The sequence below is a fragment of the Natrix helvetica genome (assembly GCF_964273705.1).
Source record: "Natrix helvetica genome assembly, chromosome: 2".
Taxonomy (NCBI): Eukaryota; Metazoa; Chordata; class Lepidosauria; order Squamata; family Natricidae; genus Natrix; species Natrix helvetica.
Genome location: NC_138552.1, coordinates 246,584,135 through 246,602,277, shown reverse-complemented (window position 1 = coordinate 246,602,277; position 18,143 = coordinate 246,584,135). Strand labels below are relative to the sequence as shown.

The window sequence follows — 18,143 nt, the reverse complement described above, 5'->3', positions numbered from 1 at the left end:
TTTTTTCAGGCAAAGAGTTTCCACACAACAGTAACAATGAAATTTTTGAATATCAATGCTATTTCACTGAATTCATATTCATAGTCTAGTAACCCCAATGCACATATGGAGCTTCAGACAGAAGGGGGTTTCTTCCTTTTCCTCTATGGGTATGGAATGTATCCTCTGTGCATCTAGGATTTTTTATTGTACTCTGAATATTTTAACTATTATATTTGTTAAATCTATTTTATACTGCTCCCCTTACAAAAACATTGCAAAGATTTTGTACTTGAATAGTATGGTATGACATGCTATTCATTAGAATTAGTACAAAAGAATTATGTACTAATTACTTATTGCACCACATATCTGCATGCAAAAATCATGCATGGCATTATTCACATGAGTAAATATAAACTTTTATGTGGATAATTTTATATTTTGGCACTTTAATTGTACAAAGTCTAATAAAAAATCTTGACAAAAAACCACATCCATGCAGAGAGATTTTTAAGCAAACATTTCATCATGAACACTGTGATGTTATCACTGCACTCCGATCCCATTCTTTTCTCTGTAATTTCTTTTTTCATGTCATTATACACCTATTTATATGATCTAAAAACTCTGATATGCTTTACAGTGCTGTGCCAGTTGTAGCTTGCTAAGTGTTAATGCTATATGTATCTGCTTGGTGCAAATGAGCAAGGGATAATAGTAGGATTATGAGGTATACCTCTAAATCAATTTATTATGAGAGAATAGGTACAATTAAGTAAAAGTCAGAATGAAATATTTTTCTCTGTCACATTATCAAGTTTAATCAATTGTTCAATTCCAATATGGTATACACCATAATCTTAAAGATAGTTTGATATATTTTGATAGGTGAAATGTTTTGTTCAATACAACTCATGTATCATATTGTCTATTTTGTAGATACATTTGTTAAGCTAACATTGCTGAATTCCATGGGTCAAGAGATGTCCAAATGCAAGACATCCATCCGAAGAGGGCAGCCAAATCCAGTCTACAAGGAGACCTTTATTTTTCAAGTCGCACTCTTTCAGCTTTCCGATGTTACACTTATATTATCTGTGTATAACAAACGCAGCATGAAGAGAAAGGAAATGATAGGCTGGATTTCTTTAGGTTTGAACAGTTCTGGTGAAGAGGAGCTGAACCACTGGACTGAGATGAAAGAATCAAAAGGACAACAGATATGTAGGTGGCACTCTTTATTAGAATCTTAATATAGAATTGAAGCTCCACTGAATGTCAACGTACAATGAGATTGTTGTTTTCATACAGCTAAGAGACTCTTACAGAAATTACAAGTTTTTGTATTTCAAATTAACATTCCTCTTTTAAAAATGCACAAAATGCTGTGAAGAAGTATAAACATTCACATTTTCATTTAATATTACTGATTTTTTAAAGCACCAGATACAGAAGACAGCAACCACAAGTCTTTATCATGGAACATTTAGGATTCTCTCACCTATTCTTATTTTGGTTAACATGCAACTTTTATGTAAATCCTTTATTTGTATGAAATTCTCTGATTGTTTTTCCCCCCTTCCTTTTACTAGTGTTACACTTCATGTTGTAGATGATCTATCAAGAAGCAGATCTAGAGGGGGGAAGAAGAATGGTTAAATGGCAGAGAAGAAAGCTCAACGATAGGAGAGAAATATTGTAGGTTTGCCATAGTAGAAGTGTTGTTTTTTTCCCCATTCTTAGTGATTTAACATTTCTGACAGTGTACGTCTGAAGAGTTGCTATGCAAGAGAAGCTAGATGCTGACTACTTATGAGATTCTCTGTGGTGTCTGTCTTAAACATGAATTTCCCCCCTCAGAGAGCTGAAACTGTTTTGAAAGAGAATTACCATTTATGGTGTAAAGATGCATAACTTTCATTCTTGATAAATATGCTTTTGTATTATTTCAAAAGCTGTAAACCTTGTTTGACCAGATTGTAAATCTCACCTCTTAAAAATTACTGGGATGGTGTCTTCAGTTTAACATACCTATGATGCAGGATTATTCATCGTGTGCCTTCTTTGGATCTTAATGAAATAGGACCCAGTGTAAGCACTGAGCACTTTTCAATTTTCTGATTCCTCATTTGCCAGCTTGAAAGCACAGGATCCAAAGATTTGCACAAGGGAGCTTTGGATATGTGATTTTGAAAAGCAGAATTCTTTTCTTTGAAACTGTGCTTCCACATAGATGTTTCTAATGGTACTAATCAAAAGATATTGTGCGACTGTTCCATCTTTCCTTAATAAAATTTCTATGCTCAGAAAAAACAAGAAAGAGAAACTGTGGGGAAAAAACATGGAGGTTTACAAGTAGAAGACAATAATATCTAATTTCTCCATAAAATTCCATGAATGCAGTGGGGCAAAGCAGTATGATGTAGTGGAAGGTCTACTCTTCAAAGGAAAAAGGTAAAACAATTCACTTGGCAGCCAGAAGTACCTGGACATAAGTAAAGTAGTCCCTTTACCCATTTATAAGAGGCTTGGAGAAGCTGACGACAACTTGCAGGCAGTTTCTTCTCATGAATTTCTCAGTGAGAGTTGTTTAGTTTAAGTAAGAAAAAAGGAAGGATTTCACTCATAGATGTTTTTTAACTAAGGTATTTGGTCTTTATATGAATTATGGTTACTGGAAGTTCAGAATCTAAGAAATACATAAATATTTTTAAAAACAAAGTTTTAGAAATTCAGTGATGATAAAATTTTGGAATAATCATATCTGGATAACTTTAGATAATGAATTAATCCCAGCAGTTAATTCGCTTTCTTTCTCTCCCACACATGCACACAAGCTTGAAAAGGACAGTTTCATGAATTACAATAGTTGATATATACAAGGAAGTATTAATGAACTTGTTTATTCAAGAATTCTTGCAATAAATGATTTCATCTCTTTCTTTTCAATGATTGCAAGATTTCAGTTATGCTGAAGGTTAAGATACTGCTTGCCGTGAATATACAGTAGTGTAAAGATCATGACAGAAGAAAGTATAACTTAACACCCACAATGTCTATGGAATCTATATTGGTTGTAAACATAACCAGAACTGATGACTTCTATTCAAGTGCTAGAGAAATTGAAAAAAAGAAGGATCAATGCATTTCCTTTTATACCGTATTTTCCGGCGTATAAGATGACTTTTTAACCCCAAAAAATTATTTCAAAAATTGGGGGTTGTCTTATATGCTGGGTATACCAAAAAACCAAAACAAAAGAAAAAACAACGCCGGCAAGCAAAAAGCCGCACCCCAGCGCAGACACCGGCCTTTCAATCAATAACCTTGGCGCTCCTCACCTGGGCACCTGGATGGATCAGCACTGGGATGGCTTAGTAAGGTCTGACTGGAGGTCTGGAGGAGGAAGGCGCTGAGCTCAAACTACGAAAGCCCGGCAGTGTGGAGGCCTTCAGCTGGCTCATGGGCGCCTGAAAGTTGGGGGTCGTCTTATACGTCCGGTCACCTTATACGGCGGAATATACGGTACTTAAAGTAGACTGATTAAGTACATGTTTAATACTCTTACCCACAATAATATTGAATGCTGCTATGTTTGAGATCAAAGATGTTGCAGACTTGCATGAATGAATTCAAGTCCGTCACATGAAGGATGTGTAACGTTCCCAGGTTGAAATTTTTTAAAAACCTCCTTAAAATTTCTCAGCCGTAGTCTTAAAATTGTTATTCAGTGCCTTTCATGTTTCACCACTTAAATTTGTAACTATAATGTGATGCTGAATTGATTGATTTTAAAAGTTTATCAAATGATTTTTTTCCTGTGTTGCATGAAATGTATAGCACAAGAAATGTAACTTTGTTAATAAATACTGTTCAGGATCTTTTGCAAACTTAAATATAAATAATAGTACAATTTATTGTATTATTTCTAGTTCTAAATCTTGTTAATTTGCCTTCATACAAGCCTTGTTTTGTATTTTGAAAATCCTTACTAGGTTGCATTTTAGTTAAAATTTAAGCATTTGGATTTTATTTATGGATTTTAGCTTCAATTCCAAAATTGCTTACCATAAAATATTTACTTCAGAAATGCATGTTTAGAATTACGACTTGCAACATCACAGTGCCTTGAAGAATGGATAAAGTATTTTTACAGAAGAAAGAAATGATGAAAAACTGTGATTATGAAAAATTCCTGATTCTGAAAGTTTCTTAGTCTGAATTGTTCCTCTATATTTTTCTTTTTAAAATATAGTCTATCATAGACACAACTATTGAACTATTTTGTTGGAAAGCAAGATAGATGTGGAGCAATTAAAATATATATATTTGTTTTTCTGCCACCGTCATGTTAATACTTTTGTCTTAATTTTGAAATGGTATACACCTTGCTTGGAAAAAACAATGTATACATAAATAATGTTTGATGGCCTTGTAAACATAATAAACCCTTGATTTGGCATAAAACATTGGATGGGTGCCGGGAATGAATAACATCTGTTATTTTCTATAGAATTATACTCTAAAACATCTTACAGTTTACCACAAGATATTGGGCAGACCTTCGGGGAGAGGGGGCGGTCTAGAAATCAAATAAAATAAATAATAATAAATAATAGTGAATTCAAACCTCCAAAATTTTTTGACATAAAATCAAAGCAGTACAGCATTGTATAAATGTGATTTTTTTTGGGTTTCTTTTATTACTGAGGTTTTTTTGTTACAAATTTCTACAAACAAGTTCTCCTTCTGTTATCAATGCGTCTGCCAGTAAGGATGTTTTGTATACAAACTGTTTTTTTAGTAGTATCATTTTCAACTGAATGGGTCATGAAATGACGTATTGATAAAGCACACATTTTATATGTTTGATGTCCTACCTAAAAAAAAATTACATAGTTTTTTTTGATATAGGTAAGCCATATTGGCCCATTTCCCTATATGTGTTTACTTCAATTTTCAAAATTGTGCAGCACAATCATTTAGCTGGGACTTCAACTCTCGGAATTGTGCAGCTTGATTATTTAGTTGGCCATGCACGTACTTTTGAAATACCACATCTATCACCCTGGAGATTGAGTCAGTCTTGCCTTTAACCACTTGGCCTAGCTGTAATAGACAGTTGTGTGCTTCCTAGTAAAACTATACGTAGGTCTGCAAAATACTTTACTCACAACTAGATGTTACTTACTTCAAGATTGAACCTTTTAATGCTGCTTTCAAAGACTGGTCATTGGGGCAAATGCATCAGAGAAGAAAATATGATTTATATCTATACATGATTTCCAGGATCAGAATCGTTTTGCACCAACTCACAAATTTGGTGAGTTTAATTAAAGGTATCTTGTTTATCTGCCACCATAAAGTTGCTCCTTTGAATTAGGTCTTTCAGACCCTCACATGCAAACATTTAGTTCACGTAAGTATTTGAAATACCTACATATTCTGGTTTATCTGTCTCCATTTTAATATCTTTCATGTTATTGGATTACAATTTCCAACTCATTTTATTATTGGGTATGCTAACTACAAATAAAGGGAATTGAAATACTATACATGTGAAAGCACCTATTGGTGGAGGTTAAATTGCTTTGTCCAATTGATAAAAATATTAATTTAATGGCAGAAGAAACAGCAAATAAAAATGACCAAGGAAATAATTGTTAAAAATAACATGTGCGTTCTTTGATAAGAATTTGACAGCTTCCAAAAGTAGATTTCTTGACCTCTTTATGGAATTTCTAGATTTGTAGTATGGCAGCTAATCAAAAGGAAGTAGAATTGTGTCCATATCCATACAATAGCATCATATGGATCAAACCATTTTATATTTTAAAGAGATCTTTTAGAATATCATTGAAAGCTCATGTATGATACTCATTAATTTCAGATTCTTATACAAGTCACCCTGTGTCTTTGGGATGGACACATTTTAATGTACCAGTTTTGGATTATCTTGAAACTTTATATATATGGTTGACTTTGCTTTAAATTTAACCATTTTTTAAAATTATCCTATTTCTCAGTCCTGCCATGGTTCCAGACAGCTTCTCAATGTGCCATTTGAGCAAGTAATGTTTGTGCCACCAAAAATCTTGAGTTAAAATAGTTGGGTTCTGGTGGCACTTTTTAAAAAATTGCTGCCATACAATTAAGGTTATGTATGAAAGAATGAGGCAAAGCTCTTCCATTCCAACAATAAAGCTGTCTTCTAGCAAAAGAAAAAATGTCTTGAATTCATGACATTGAAGTTGGGCTGTGTTAATGATGACAATAGATTTGGGGTTGCTTGATATGAGATTAAAAAAGAAATGGAAGTGGTTTTTCTCACAGATTGAATTTCTGTCTTCAAAACACAAAGATTAACCTCCCCTCCCCAATAATTTCAGCATGTTGCTGCTAATTGAAAGACTGGAAAGCCACGTTATGGTACTCAACCCGTTGAATATGATCTATCATTCTTCTAGTTTTAATTATTTTTGCTACATGCCAATTTGCCTGTTAGAAAGACCATTTGTTTACTATGAAAGGGAAGTTTTATATACAGAAGACCCCAGATTCAAACCTTGGTACTCGAATTAAAAGGATCACAGATAGCATGGAAATCAGGAAATGTCATCTGACTGATTTTAGAGAGCTAATCTGGGTAGGCCCACATTTTGGTTTAAAATCAACCTCACTTTCTCAAATTCATTAAGAAATGTATTTATTTACATATTGTTTAACCTACCAAACTCAAAAACTATTTTAAAATTATAAAAGTAACAATAAAATAAGTTAACGGTATAAGAACAACAGTAGTGATAAACCATTTGTTTAAAAAAATCACGTCTTTCCCAAGATGGACTCCGATAAAACATAGCTAGGGTTGAAACCTGGTGAAATAAAATTGCCTTTAAAGTTCTTCTCAAAAGCACGAAAGAGGGAGACTTATAAATTGGTGGGGTTAAGAAGTTCCAAAGTATGGGATTACTACAGAGAAAGCTTTTTACATTGCCCATGGTCCCTTCACATTGGGGGTGGGGGGAGAGGACTTAAAAGGCCTTTTAAGATATTCTCACTGGATAGGCAAGTTCAATTCTGGCAGTTTGCCATTGCTCTTGATTTCCTTTAACAAAGGAGAATGCACACTGTTACCAGGAAAAGTAATACATTATTTCATGCTAATATGGTATGTTACTATCTTATTTTTATGGTTGGGTGTTTCATAAAAATGAAAAAATGAAACTGAAATTAATAAAAAAGATTATGAATACTGCTGAGATACAGTGCTGTTATTTTTACATGAAGAATTATGAAACACTCCCATCTTTATAATTTAATCCATAGAATGGTGGAATAACTATTTTTATATCCATGCAGATACTTGAAGGATTTTCATTCAAAGATTGACTGTAAACACTTTTAGGAGAGAGACAAGTCATAGATTTTGTCCAGAGAAAGTTAAGCTCAGGATGTGCAGAAAACTATTTTTGATTAAGGAATTTAAGCACTGTATGCAGATAGTGCTTGTTTCTATGTTGCTGGAACAACCCTCTGAGTCTCTGTTGTATCTTTATAGTCCCATTTTTTAATATTCTGTAGTATTCTTTTCATTTCTATGCTATAGTAGGGATATACATTATGACATGTGATTAAGTGAATTTGTAATTGACGATCTCTCTACACTTCTTAAAATGCCAAAGCAGATTTTCTCTTAGCTGAGCACATTGATTTCTGGTTCAGCTGAAACTCAGGTGGAAGACTGAAAATATATTTTGTAGCATTAATACTGAAGTTGTGAGATGGGCTATTGCTCTCCATGAGAACTTTTGCTTCATCCCCCACTGTTTGACTCCTCTGCTCTTATTTCTCCCTGCTGAAATTAAGAAACCATGTTGTCTGACCTCTCTTTTATTTATTTTTTTACTTTACGTAATCAATGTTTTTCCCCTCTGACTGAGAGAAAGAAAGAAAGAAAGAAAGAAAGAAAGAAAGACAAAGCTTGGGGACAGGAGACTGGTTGGATGCCCTTTTGGGGGGGGTCCATTGGTAGGAGCTTTGGTCATTACACAGGCAGGACTCAGCATTGTCAGAACAGCAATGATGAGGATAGTTGAGGTATGATGAAATGATGGTTCTAGGGTTGAAGGTAAATCAGTGATTAGAAATATCTTGAATTCAAATGTTGGAATGTAAATAAACCCAAGTATATCAGCTCATTCCTTTGTTGCTCTTTGACTCATTGGTGTTATCCTTCCCTGTAGGGAAATATGACCCATGTAGGGAAACATGGTCAATCTGCTTCAGGCATTTGATGGAGCCAGTGGGTTTCCAGAGACAGCTTGGGATTTTCTCTGAGGAACTGGTGGGTGGGCTTGGCTGAGTCCTTATTTTCGGCCTGGAATGGACAAGTGCTGGAGTCATAGTTTCCACTATCCCCTTGTGGCTTCTTCCCATAACATGGTCACAGAGTGCATCTTGCTTTACAGAGGAGCTCTGAGAGATGAAGATATCCGTTAGATGAAAAACCCATAGTTTGTTACTCTTTCCATGGCTAGGAATTAACAGTGGGGTGCTGCATAGATTTTGTATGGACTCTGTGAAGGAACAATATCTCAGGAGTTTCTCAGGCATTCTGATATTCATGCAGACCAGGTTTTTATAGGTATCAAAAATGAAATTAGGATCCAAACCTGGTTTGAGAAGGAGTTAGAAGCCAGCATCCTAAAATTGAAATAAAATCCTAAAGCAAGATAGCATTCTAAAGCTCCAATATCACAATAGTGGTCAAAGAGTCGAAAAGTCAGGAATGCATAAGTCAAGGTTAAATGGATTAAGGTAAGATAGTTTTCAACACCAACTATGTACAGACTTTGGGGGGCATAGAACTCCATTTATTAGAGAATAAGTATCTGTTAGGTAGAAATTAGGGTCATATACTCAAATTCACTGCAGTAAATATTTACTTATTAAGCATTTATTTTCTTCTTTTCATTCAGGGAGTAGGAGCAAGTGAGCAATCCTATTTGGATAGCACATCTGCTTTCTTTATATATGAAGCCATCCTTGTCCTCTAGGAAAGGCAAGTATATAATTCAATTCTTTTAAATATATATGGATTCAATAAGTTTTAGACATTTTTCTTTTAAGATATGTCATCTGCTTCAAACTGCTGGGCAGAACTACATAGGAGACAATACAGCTTTCTATTCATGTAGAGATAAGGCCATAACCTCATAGTGAGAATGAAATCATGCTTCTTTGAGAAGGGAAAAAAAAGACTGGAACTCGGCCAGAGGCTTGGCTTCCTTGGCTGAATCCTGTGAATCTATGATGTAAAGCCAAACCTAGACAACTTTTCTCCTATCTCCCTTGAATTCAGTTGTGTGTGTGTGAGCATGTGCATACACATGTACATTTGCATGATGAAAAGGACTAATCCACTAAATGTGTACTAGCATGCTTGCTTACACATTTTTGGCACATCCTGCAGCACAAGAAGTACCAAGTACTTCAGTTTATCAACTGTCTGTGTGTGGTCACTTGGAGGCAAATATTACTTGCTACAGGAAAGGCCCTATTGACTAGCTTGGGGGTGGTCAAGACAAACAGCTTTGCAAGCATAAAACCTGGTAATAGATAGTTTTTCTTTCATGTAAATCCCTTCCTTTTTAATTATATATAATCTATTTCTGCAATTTTTCTCAGAACACACATTTTAAATGTTCATTCACATTTTAGTGAAGTTAAGATTCACACTGTAAATGTTACAATACAAAACAGTTGTTTTACGAAGCAAAATCAAGAATAAAACTATTTAGGAACGCAAACCTATATAGGAACACGAGAGCTTGTAATTCATATTCCACAGCTTGACAAAGGCCTTTCTATAATCGGTTAAGTACATATTGATTTCTTTATTATTCTTTGGCTTTCTTAATCATTCAGATGCATCAACAGCAATTTCTCCTGTTCTTTAAACCAGCTTAACATCTGGTATCTCCCTTTCCATGTAACTTCTGTTAAGCATTAAGCATTATTGTACTGGCATGTGAAATTCACGATATTGTATGATAGTGTATGTGCTCTGTTAAGTCTCCTTTCTTTGCTATTGATGTATAAACTGTCTTATTCCAATTTTTGAACACAAGGCCATTTGCTGATATAATTTGGTTAAAAGTTTTACTAATTCTTTTTTGTTGTTAGCCATATTTTTGTAAGTATTCCATAAGTTCCTGTGGCCCTCTGATTTAGTAATGGCTGGAATATTGATCTAATAACATTTTCTAGTACTAGAAATTCTTGTAAATAGAGAGATCTTCTCTATTCACAATATGTTGACATTTCTGTAGTTCAGAATTTCAATATATTCCTTTGATCTTCTATGAATCAATTATTCTCTGTCAGTTGATATCTTTTAGCATACCAGTTCAAAGTTGGAGCCTCCTTCTGATTTCAAAAATCTTTTGGAAAATATTACTTGTTTTTCCATGTTTGTTTCAATCTTTCTTCTTTCTTCAGTTCTTCTTTGCTTAAGTACCATCCCTTAAGCAAAGGTTTGGAGTTACTTTTCTGAAGCAATTACAGGCCCTAATACCAAATAAACATCAGCAGTTGTAGCTAGTTAGCTAGTGCAGTCATGTGGCTTGGTCTTTTGCCAGGCATTTAGAAATACTTAAGATCCACCACCAAAGATTCTCTCCTCTTCATTCCACTTGGCAGTAAGTCATGCCAACTTTGATAATAACTTTATTGCCTCTACCAACTTTCTGAGTTTTAATGCATCTTCTTCATTATGGCCTGAAGAGAAAAGGGAAGACACATTCCATATTGTTCTTGAAAGGGAACATAGGCCAATAGTATGAAATAACTTCGGCTGGAATTTTGCCAGGGCATTTGGATTAACTACCTTCATGTAGAAAATATGGCCTCGGGTCTTTAATTAACTGAGGTAATTATCATCTCTTTTATATCTTATCTAACAGATGGCATCTAACAAAAGAAAAAAAAAGAAAACCAAAAAGATTTTCCTTAATATTCCTCCCTTACCAGAGGCACTGCAGCTTTTATAGCACCAAGATGATACACGTAGCTGAGAGAAATTAGGGAGGCTCTCCTTACAGTGGCTGCTCATAAGAGTCTATAGATTCTCTTAGCTGCATGTGGGGCTTTTTACAATACAATGATTGAATAAAGGAGCACCACTTTTAATCCAACTGATTCATGTATTCCAGGAATTGTTATTATACAGCTTTTGAAGTTCATGTGCGGATATTAAATTACATAGGATGCTACTAAGAAAATAATGATCAGGTATATTTGAGCTTACCTTATTCAGGGACGCAGTGGTTCAATGGCTAAGACACTGAGCTTTTCGGTCAGAAAGGTCAGCAGTTTGGCAATTCGAATCCCTAGTGCCGCATAACAGAGTGAGCTCCGGTTACTTGTCCCAGCTTCTGTCTACCTAGCGGTTCAAAAGCATGTAAAAATGCAAGTAGAAAAATAGGAACCACCTTTGGTGGGAAGGTAACAGTGTTCCATGCGCCTTCAGCATTCAGTCATGCCAGCCACAGGGTCCACGGAGACGTCTTCGGACAGCGCTGGATCTTCAGCTTTGAAACACCCTAGAGTCGGGAACGACTAGGACATATATGCGAGGGGAACCTTTACCTTATATTTGAGCTTAGTAGTTTTCTTCCTTCAATTTATATGTGGGACAGCATTCAATCTTTCATGAAAGATCATATTTGAGCTTAGGGCATGAAGTGGACAGGACCCCTATTTTTAATGCATGATATACCTGCTGAAACTTCTCTCTATACAGCTATTAAAGTAAGAGCCTATCTGGCCACAACCTTTCTCCATATTAAATACATAAAATGGATTTATTTAGTTATTGCCAAAAAGACTGCAAGACCAGGAAATATTTTATATTTGATGGTGAAACATATTAAGTCAAATATTATGTATTTGTTTATGTCAGGAAATCAATCCTACAGTTTCTAAGTACAATTTCATTGTACTTTATGGCAGCTTTATTACAGATACTGAACATGATTGTTTGCACTTGTGTACTTGTATAGTATCCATCCTCCTAAATTGGTCCAGTGGCACATTATTTTACTATTAGATGCTGACAATGAAATACTTTTGTCTCTGATTCTTGTCAACCTTAAAAAAAAGCATTGGGTGCTCTGTTATTTCATTACCACAACAAGAACCTATTTATAATCTATTCCAAGTCTAAAATCCTAGGTTTTTTTCCACAAACATCCAAAGTCACAGAACTAGTAAATAGGTTTGAGCACACCATCAAACCTGAAATATTCATCTGAATTATATATACCAAAAGATACCCAGTTATCAGCCTCAGCCATTCAAGTCTCCTATTTTAATCAAGGCACACATTCCTTTTTATAATCCAGTGAATTAGAGAGGCACCTGCCTGAGCCACCTTCAAATGCTATTTTGTTGTTTTGGACTTAAAAAACTATTTCATCCATAACATTTCCTGCAAATTTCTATCAAGGTCATATTCCTTTCTTTCTATACCTTGTGATGCAGGTGCAATAGAAACTACAGCCAATGTTTTGTTATACTACCAGTATAAGAAACAGTTGCTTTCCCATTTCTTCTTGTAAGTTCCCAGGCATTATGATTTATTTTACTTACATTATTTATGAAACAATTCTATTTCTTTAGGTTACTGTGTTTTGTTATTTGGTATATATTCTACACAACTATGAGTCTTAATTGTTAAGGTTCTTCAAGGCTCTTACTATAGTATTTAGTTTTTATTTTGGCCTATGATCCTAATAAAGTCTTATCTGTCTAACCCTCTATCACAGGGTTTGTTTTTATAAAACCCGCTTTGTGTGTTGAATTCTTGCATATATGAAAACATTCTTAAGTATCCAACAATCACATCACAATCAGTTATATGAGTCCCACTCAAACATTCACATTTAATATATGAATATGTGTCTAATAATTCCTAAACCTATAGAGATTTCTCAAATGACATCAGCCTTTGGAAAACATCCAGTCACATGATATCACAACTAATAATGCCTTTACACATGACTGTGCACACAATGGCTTCCAAACAACCAAGAATGCCACATAACAGCATTTTCCCTGTGCAGAGGCCAGTGTCTATTAAAGTGTCTATGTCCATGCTGGCCATTACGGTAGGTTTTTGGGGACTGGCACACTTAGTATAAATTATCAAAGATGTTAGCTGTTTCTTATTATGGTACAGTTTGTGGTGTTTGTGCACAATTTTTTGAAAATCCAAAAGGTATGTTATTACTATTGTGTATACATTATACTATGGTATAAAGAAATAATGTACATCGTGATTCTCAACCTGTGATTTGTGGACTCCTGGGAGGCTGCAATGTCATCACAGGAGGGGGGGTTTCGCAAAGTTTTGGAGAAATGTTATGATTTAAATCTTGAGTTACGTTTTGTGGTCCATGACCATGATCACAAAAGGTATTTAAAGGAGGTTTGTGGTGAAGAAAAGTTTGAGAACCACTGATCTGCATTACGTACGATAATATAACAGCAAACATATCAGAGATTTTAACATAGTGAAGGCTTACTTGATGCAAGTCAAAGCAAATAGATAATTAAATAATAGAGGAATTTACGTTTATTTTCTGAAAAAATGAGGGATTAACAAGAATGAAAGCTGAGGAAATTGGCATGATATTAAGAAATGATAAAAAATAAAAGGGCATGGATTTGTGGAAAGGTAAAAGAGAGCACCAGATCACAAAGGATAAGTAAATAAATCTCATCTTGAAGGGACATGGTGGCTCAGTGGCTAAGATGCTGAGCTTATCAATCAGAAAGGTCCGCAGTTCGACGGTTCAAATCCCTAGCACCGCGTAACAGAGTGAGCTCCAGTTACTTGTCCCAGCTTCTGCCAACCAAGCAGTTCAAAAGCATGTAAAGATGCAAGTAGAAAAATAGGAACCACTTTTGGTGGGATGGTAACAGCATTCCGTGCTCCTTTGGAATGCTGGCCACATGACCACGGAGATGTCTTTGGACAGCGTTGGCTCTTCGGCTTTGAAACGGAGATGAGCACCACCCCTTAGGGTCGGGAATGAATAGCACATATATGCAAGGGGAATCTTTACCTTTACCTTTAAATAAATCTTTTTCTGGCCCTTTAAGAGAACCTGCCTAAACACTTTGTAATAGAAGAGTATGACATAAAGATCACAACAGAACTTGCACAAAAAAATAAAACCTATTGGCATGCTACCCATTAACACAAGAGTAAATTATATCATCAAGTCGCCCTTCCCAAATTTATCCAAATAAAAAGAAAGGTACAAGTGTTTTTGAGATACCGCAAAGCTTAAAACATAAGAAAACCTATTACATTTCAAATGTGTTTTCAAACCTGTTAAGGTCTTAGATTCAATGCTAAAATTCTATTAATCTGAATAGATGATTTTCTAAAATTAATAAGTCATTGTAAGGGAAATGCAACTTAATGCAAGGCACTTCATTAATTTTTGGACCAATCCACAGAGTCTTGAAGACATTTACCTTCAATTTCCTCATCTAATTTTTAAATATGGCATAACTCCTATGTTTCAGCTCCTCAGTCTGCATAGAAAATGTATAAATTTATCTGGGTGCTATCACCAAGGTCGTGTTTAAAAATCTTTGTAGCATATAACTGCTTTTTAAAATGCTCAATGCTTTGAATGTTCATCAGTTTGTTTCTTTACAGTCTGTGTTTCATAGGCAAGTAGTAAGTCTAAATTCATGTTCTTTACAATACGTTGCAAGTATTTGAAAGATCTCTTACTTCAGACATCTGGAAATATTTGCTCTGCAGGCAACTTTTTAATGTGGCTGCTCTCTGAGTGCATTAGACTAAATTAAGGAATCCCTCTCTCCCCAGCTAATCATGTGGGGTACTGTTTTGGGGCAGTGGATGGTAATATTAAGTAATATTTAGTGTATTGTTAGGTACAGCAAAACATCTTTCCAATTTACACTTCAGATATAATTACATTTCTGAAGTTTGTAAATCTTTATGCAGCTTATTGCACTTAACAATTTTAGGCTTTTGTTTGCAGACTTATACAAAATCAGTTCAATTCATTTCAGTTATATTTGTGTGATCATAAAAGTACATGGTAAATTCGCAAATACAATTTACATTTACAAAACACAATCAGCTAGCTTTAAATGTGAAATAAAATAATTCTAAACACCCAAGTTTTAAATTGACTATTTTTGTGTGCCCTTGAGTCATTATTGATTCCTGGCAACTGCCTGGACAAGTTCCTGCGATGGCACGATTTCAGAAGGGTGTTGCCTCCTTCCAAGGAAGGAGAGAGACTGACTGGGCCAAGGTCACTCAGCTGCCTGTGTGCCTAATGCAAGATTAGAACCCATGGTCTCCCAGTTTCTAGCTTAGTGCTTTAAACCACTACACTAAATTGGCTCTCAGACTTCTTAATTATTAAATTAATTTGAAAATAGATAAATACAATTGTCCTTTTGGTATATACATAGATATTTTTTAGCATTTTGCACTCTGTTGATATGAACAAGCTAGTCAACTTTTCTTACGTGAGATAATCTTATTGTTGTTTGCTTGTCTGCATGCTTGCAAATGAAGCTTTCACTTTAAATAACATTTTTAGTAAGTAACTGTTTTCCTTTCCTCTAATTAACATTTTGTAGCTCTATTCTTTTGCAAAACAAACCTCAGTCTAACTTGTGTGGTGTATGTGTATTATTTGATAGTATCATGATTTAATATGCAAAATAGTGTCCTTGTTTTATTTGCTTATCTTCAAAGATTTCTAACTGGGTTTGAGATTACAATATTCAGTTACATTTTTCTTCTTTTTAAGTTAATGTAATAAATGGTTTGATATTCATAATCATTATTTTACCACCTGCAGTGCTTTGTTCAACTTATTCAGTTGAGCCTGGAAACATCTAAGTTTGAAAAGAAAAAGGAACAAAAAGGTGAGAAGATTCACATTTATACATTTCACAGATAGAATAGGATCAAAATATTCTCTTAATATCCTAGTAAATCCTTAGAATTGAAATTGAATGCGAGTGGTCTTTCTGAAATTCCTTGATGATATTTCAGAGATGTTTTAGATCAAAATAGATGTTTTAACCTGTCCAGAGTCCTGAAGATAATCATTGAACTAAAGGTAAGATGATAATCTTTTCAAAGCAATTCCCATAGATTGATCAAAAAGTAAAGCTGAGCAAAGCAGATTTTACAGAATATTCATTAACCCCTCATCATTATCAGTGGAAATTAATTAAGAAGTTATTAGCTCAGCCTTTTAAAAAAAAGTAGGCAGCTATACAAAGGGTTGCAAAGCTCCTGGAAAGCTCATGGTAAATAAAGTCTTGCTAAATTGGATCTGATGTTGAAATTGATAACTACTTCTCAGTTCCTTATTTGCATGAAACTTTGAAACAGAGGCTGCTATATGGAGCCATCATTCATATAATGCATTTAATATTAAGCATAGAACTATCCTTTGTCGTGAATTGATTTTATTTATTTTTAGAAATGTATAAGGCTGTCTCCCAAGACCATTCTGGGCCAGAAAGCCCACCAGGCACAAATAGGGCAAAAACGAGCCCCCAGCAGCATCTGGTAGCCAAAGGTGTTGTATTCTGCTTCCCAGACCAGGAGGAAACTCTTATCCTGCGGATCAGCCACCTCCTCTAAAGACTTGGCCTTCCAGCTACTCATCTGGTTCCTATCTGCCTTGACTTGAAGAGATGAAAGGATTGCTGGAAAGAAAGAAAAAACCCGCAGGGCCCCCCGTAAACAACAATGGTCTTGTTGAGCCGAACAAATTCAGCTGTAGCCCGTGCAGCAGCAGGAGGAGCCCTTCTGCACCTCAAGGGTGCGGGAAAGAGGACGGGGGGAGGGCGAGGGGTCTTAACCCCCCGGGCGCGAGATCTTCTTTTGCCCTAGCTGGAGCTGACGGAGTGCCAGAGGTTACTCGAGAGGACAAGAGAGCCTTTCGTTGCTTCCCCTCCCCTTTCGCTTAGCCTGCCAGATGCGGCGGGAGCCTTTAGAAGGCGCGGGTAGCGTTCCTTTCCCTTTCTAACCCCGGGGGCACCCTGAGCTTAGATCTGTGTGTGCGTGCGTATGTATGTATGTATGTATGTATGTACAATATCATATCCAGGGGTGTACATGAATGCGCAGAAACAGGACCGACTGGTTTCACACGCTCCTTCGCTTTGGGAGCGAAAGGCTCTTTCTTCCTCAGCATCAACCACAACAGCCTCCTTGCACATCAGCGAGGGCGGGAAGGAGGAGACTGTCCTCCTCCTCCTCCTTCATACCGCCCCCCCACTCCGTCGCCTTCCCCGGAGAAACAGCGGGCACTGAGGGCAAGCCTAAAAGAGGCCGCCAGCGGGATCGAGAGGGAGGGAAGTATCGCCGCCGCTAGCCACGCAGAGCCGCGGGTAAGAAGAAGAAGAAGAAGACGGTCCGGCAAAGCGACTCCGGCGTTGGCTGGATAAGGGAGGCCCTTACGTGGGAGGGAGAGGGTGCGCGTGAAGGGGGTCCAAGGGTTGACCGGTGGTGGGTAGGTGGGCGCGATTTTTCTGGCCTCGGCTCCGCTTCTCCAAGGCGGCATCTGCTTTCTCCTCAGGCGAAATGGGGTGGGAATGGGTAGGACGGCGAAGGGACGGGACATCAAGCGCGCTTCTCTCTTAGGGTGTCGTGGCGGGGGGGGCACAGATAACGGGGGACGGAGGGGGGGGCTGAGGGAAAATCAAAGAAGATGCAGAGTGAACGATCCTAAGGAAAGGGCGGGATCCAGTTAAGGACTCAGGTGGCCCTTTTGGAGCGAAAACGGGGAGACAACGAAGAGGGGGCGCCCGGTGTGTTTGTCTGGGGTCTTCACCGTGAGAGGCGTAGTCGCCTCTTTTCTCTCACCAGCGCCGCCGTCATCACCAACACCCTCCCCCCCCCCCCCAAAAAAAAATAGTCTTTGGAGATGTGCGCGCGTCTATGTGTGGAACTGGCATCCTCTGGCCGTTTGAGGAAAGGGAAAACCTGGCGCTCCTCTTGCCCTCTTCTCGCGCTCTCCTTCTGCTTCTCTCCCCGCCTTCGCTCGCCTTTGCTAGAAACCGCGCCAGGTTCGCTC

At 36.7% G+C, this 18,143-nt stretch overlaps 2 protein-coding genes across 5 annotated transcripts in view; both read left to right on the top strand.

Annotated features, from left to right (window-relative positions):
* Positions 1 to 4,437, top strand: part of SYT14 (synaptotagmin 14) — a 97,381-nt gene extending 92,944 nt beyond the window's left edge. For all 4 annotated transcript variants that reach the window (XM_081941125.1, XM_081941126.1, XM_081941124.1 and 1 more), the window contains one exon: positions 922 to 4,437. In XM_081941125.1, coding sequence (XP_081797251.1) covers positions 922 to 1,235 — 314 coding nt within the window. In that variant the 3' untranslated portion in view covers positions 1,236 to 4,437. The remainder of the gene's footprint in view (positions 1 to 921) is intronic.
* Positions 4,438 to 17,063: 12,626 nt separating this feature from the next.
* The window catches only part of SERTAD4 (SERTA domain containing 4), a 28,180-nt gene continuing 27,100 nt past the window's right edge, over positions 17,064 to 18,143 (top strand). Inside the window, exon 1 of the mRNA XM_081942250.1 lies at positions 17,064 to 17,457. Coding sequence (XP_081798376.1) covers positions 17,143 to 17,457 — 315 coding nt within the window. The 5' untranslated portion in view covers positions 17,064 to 17,142. The remainder of the gene's footprint in view (positions 17,458 to 18,143) is intronic.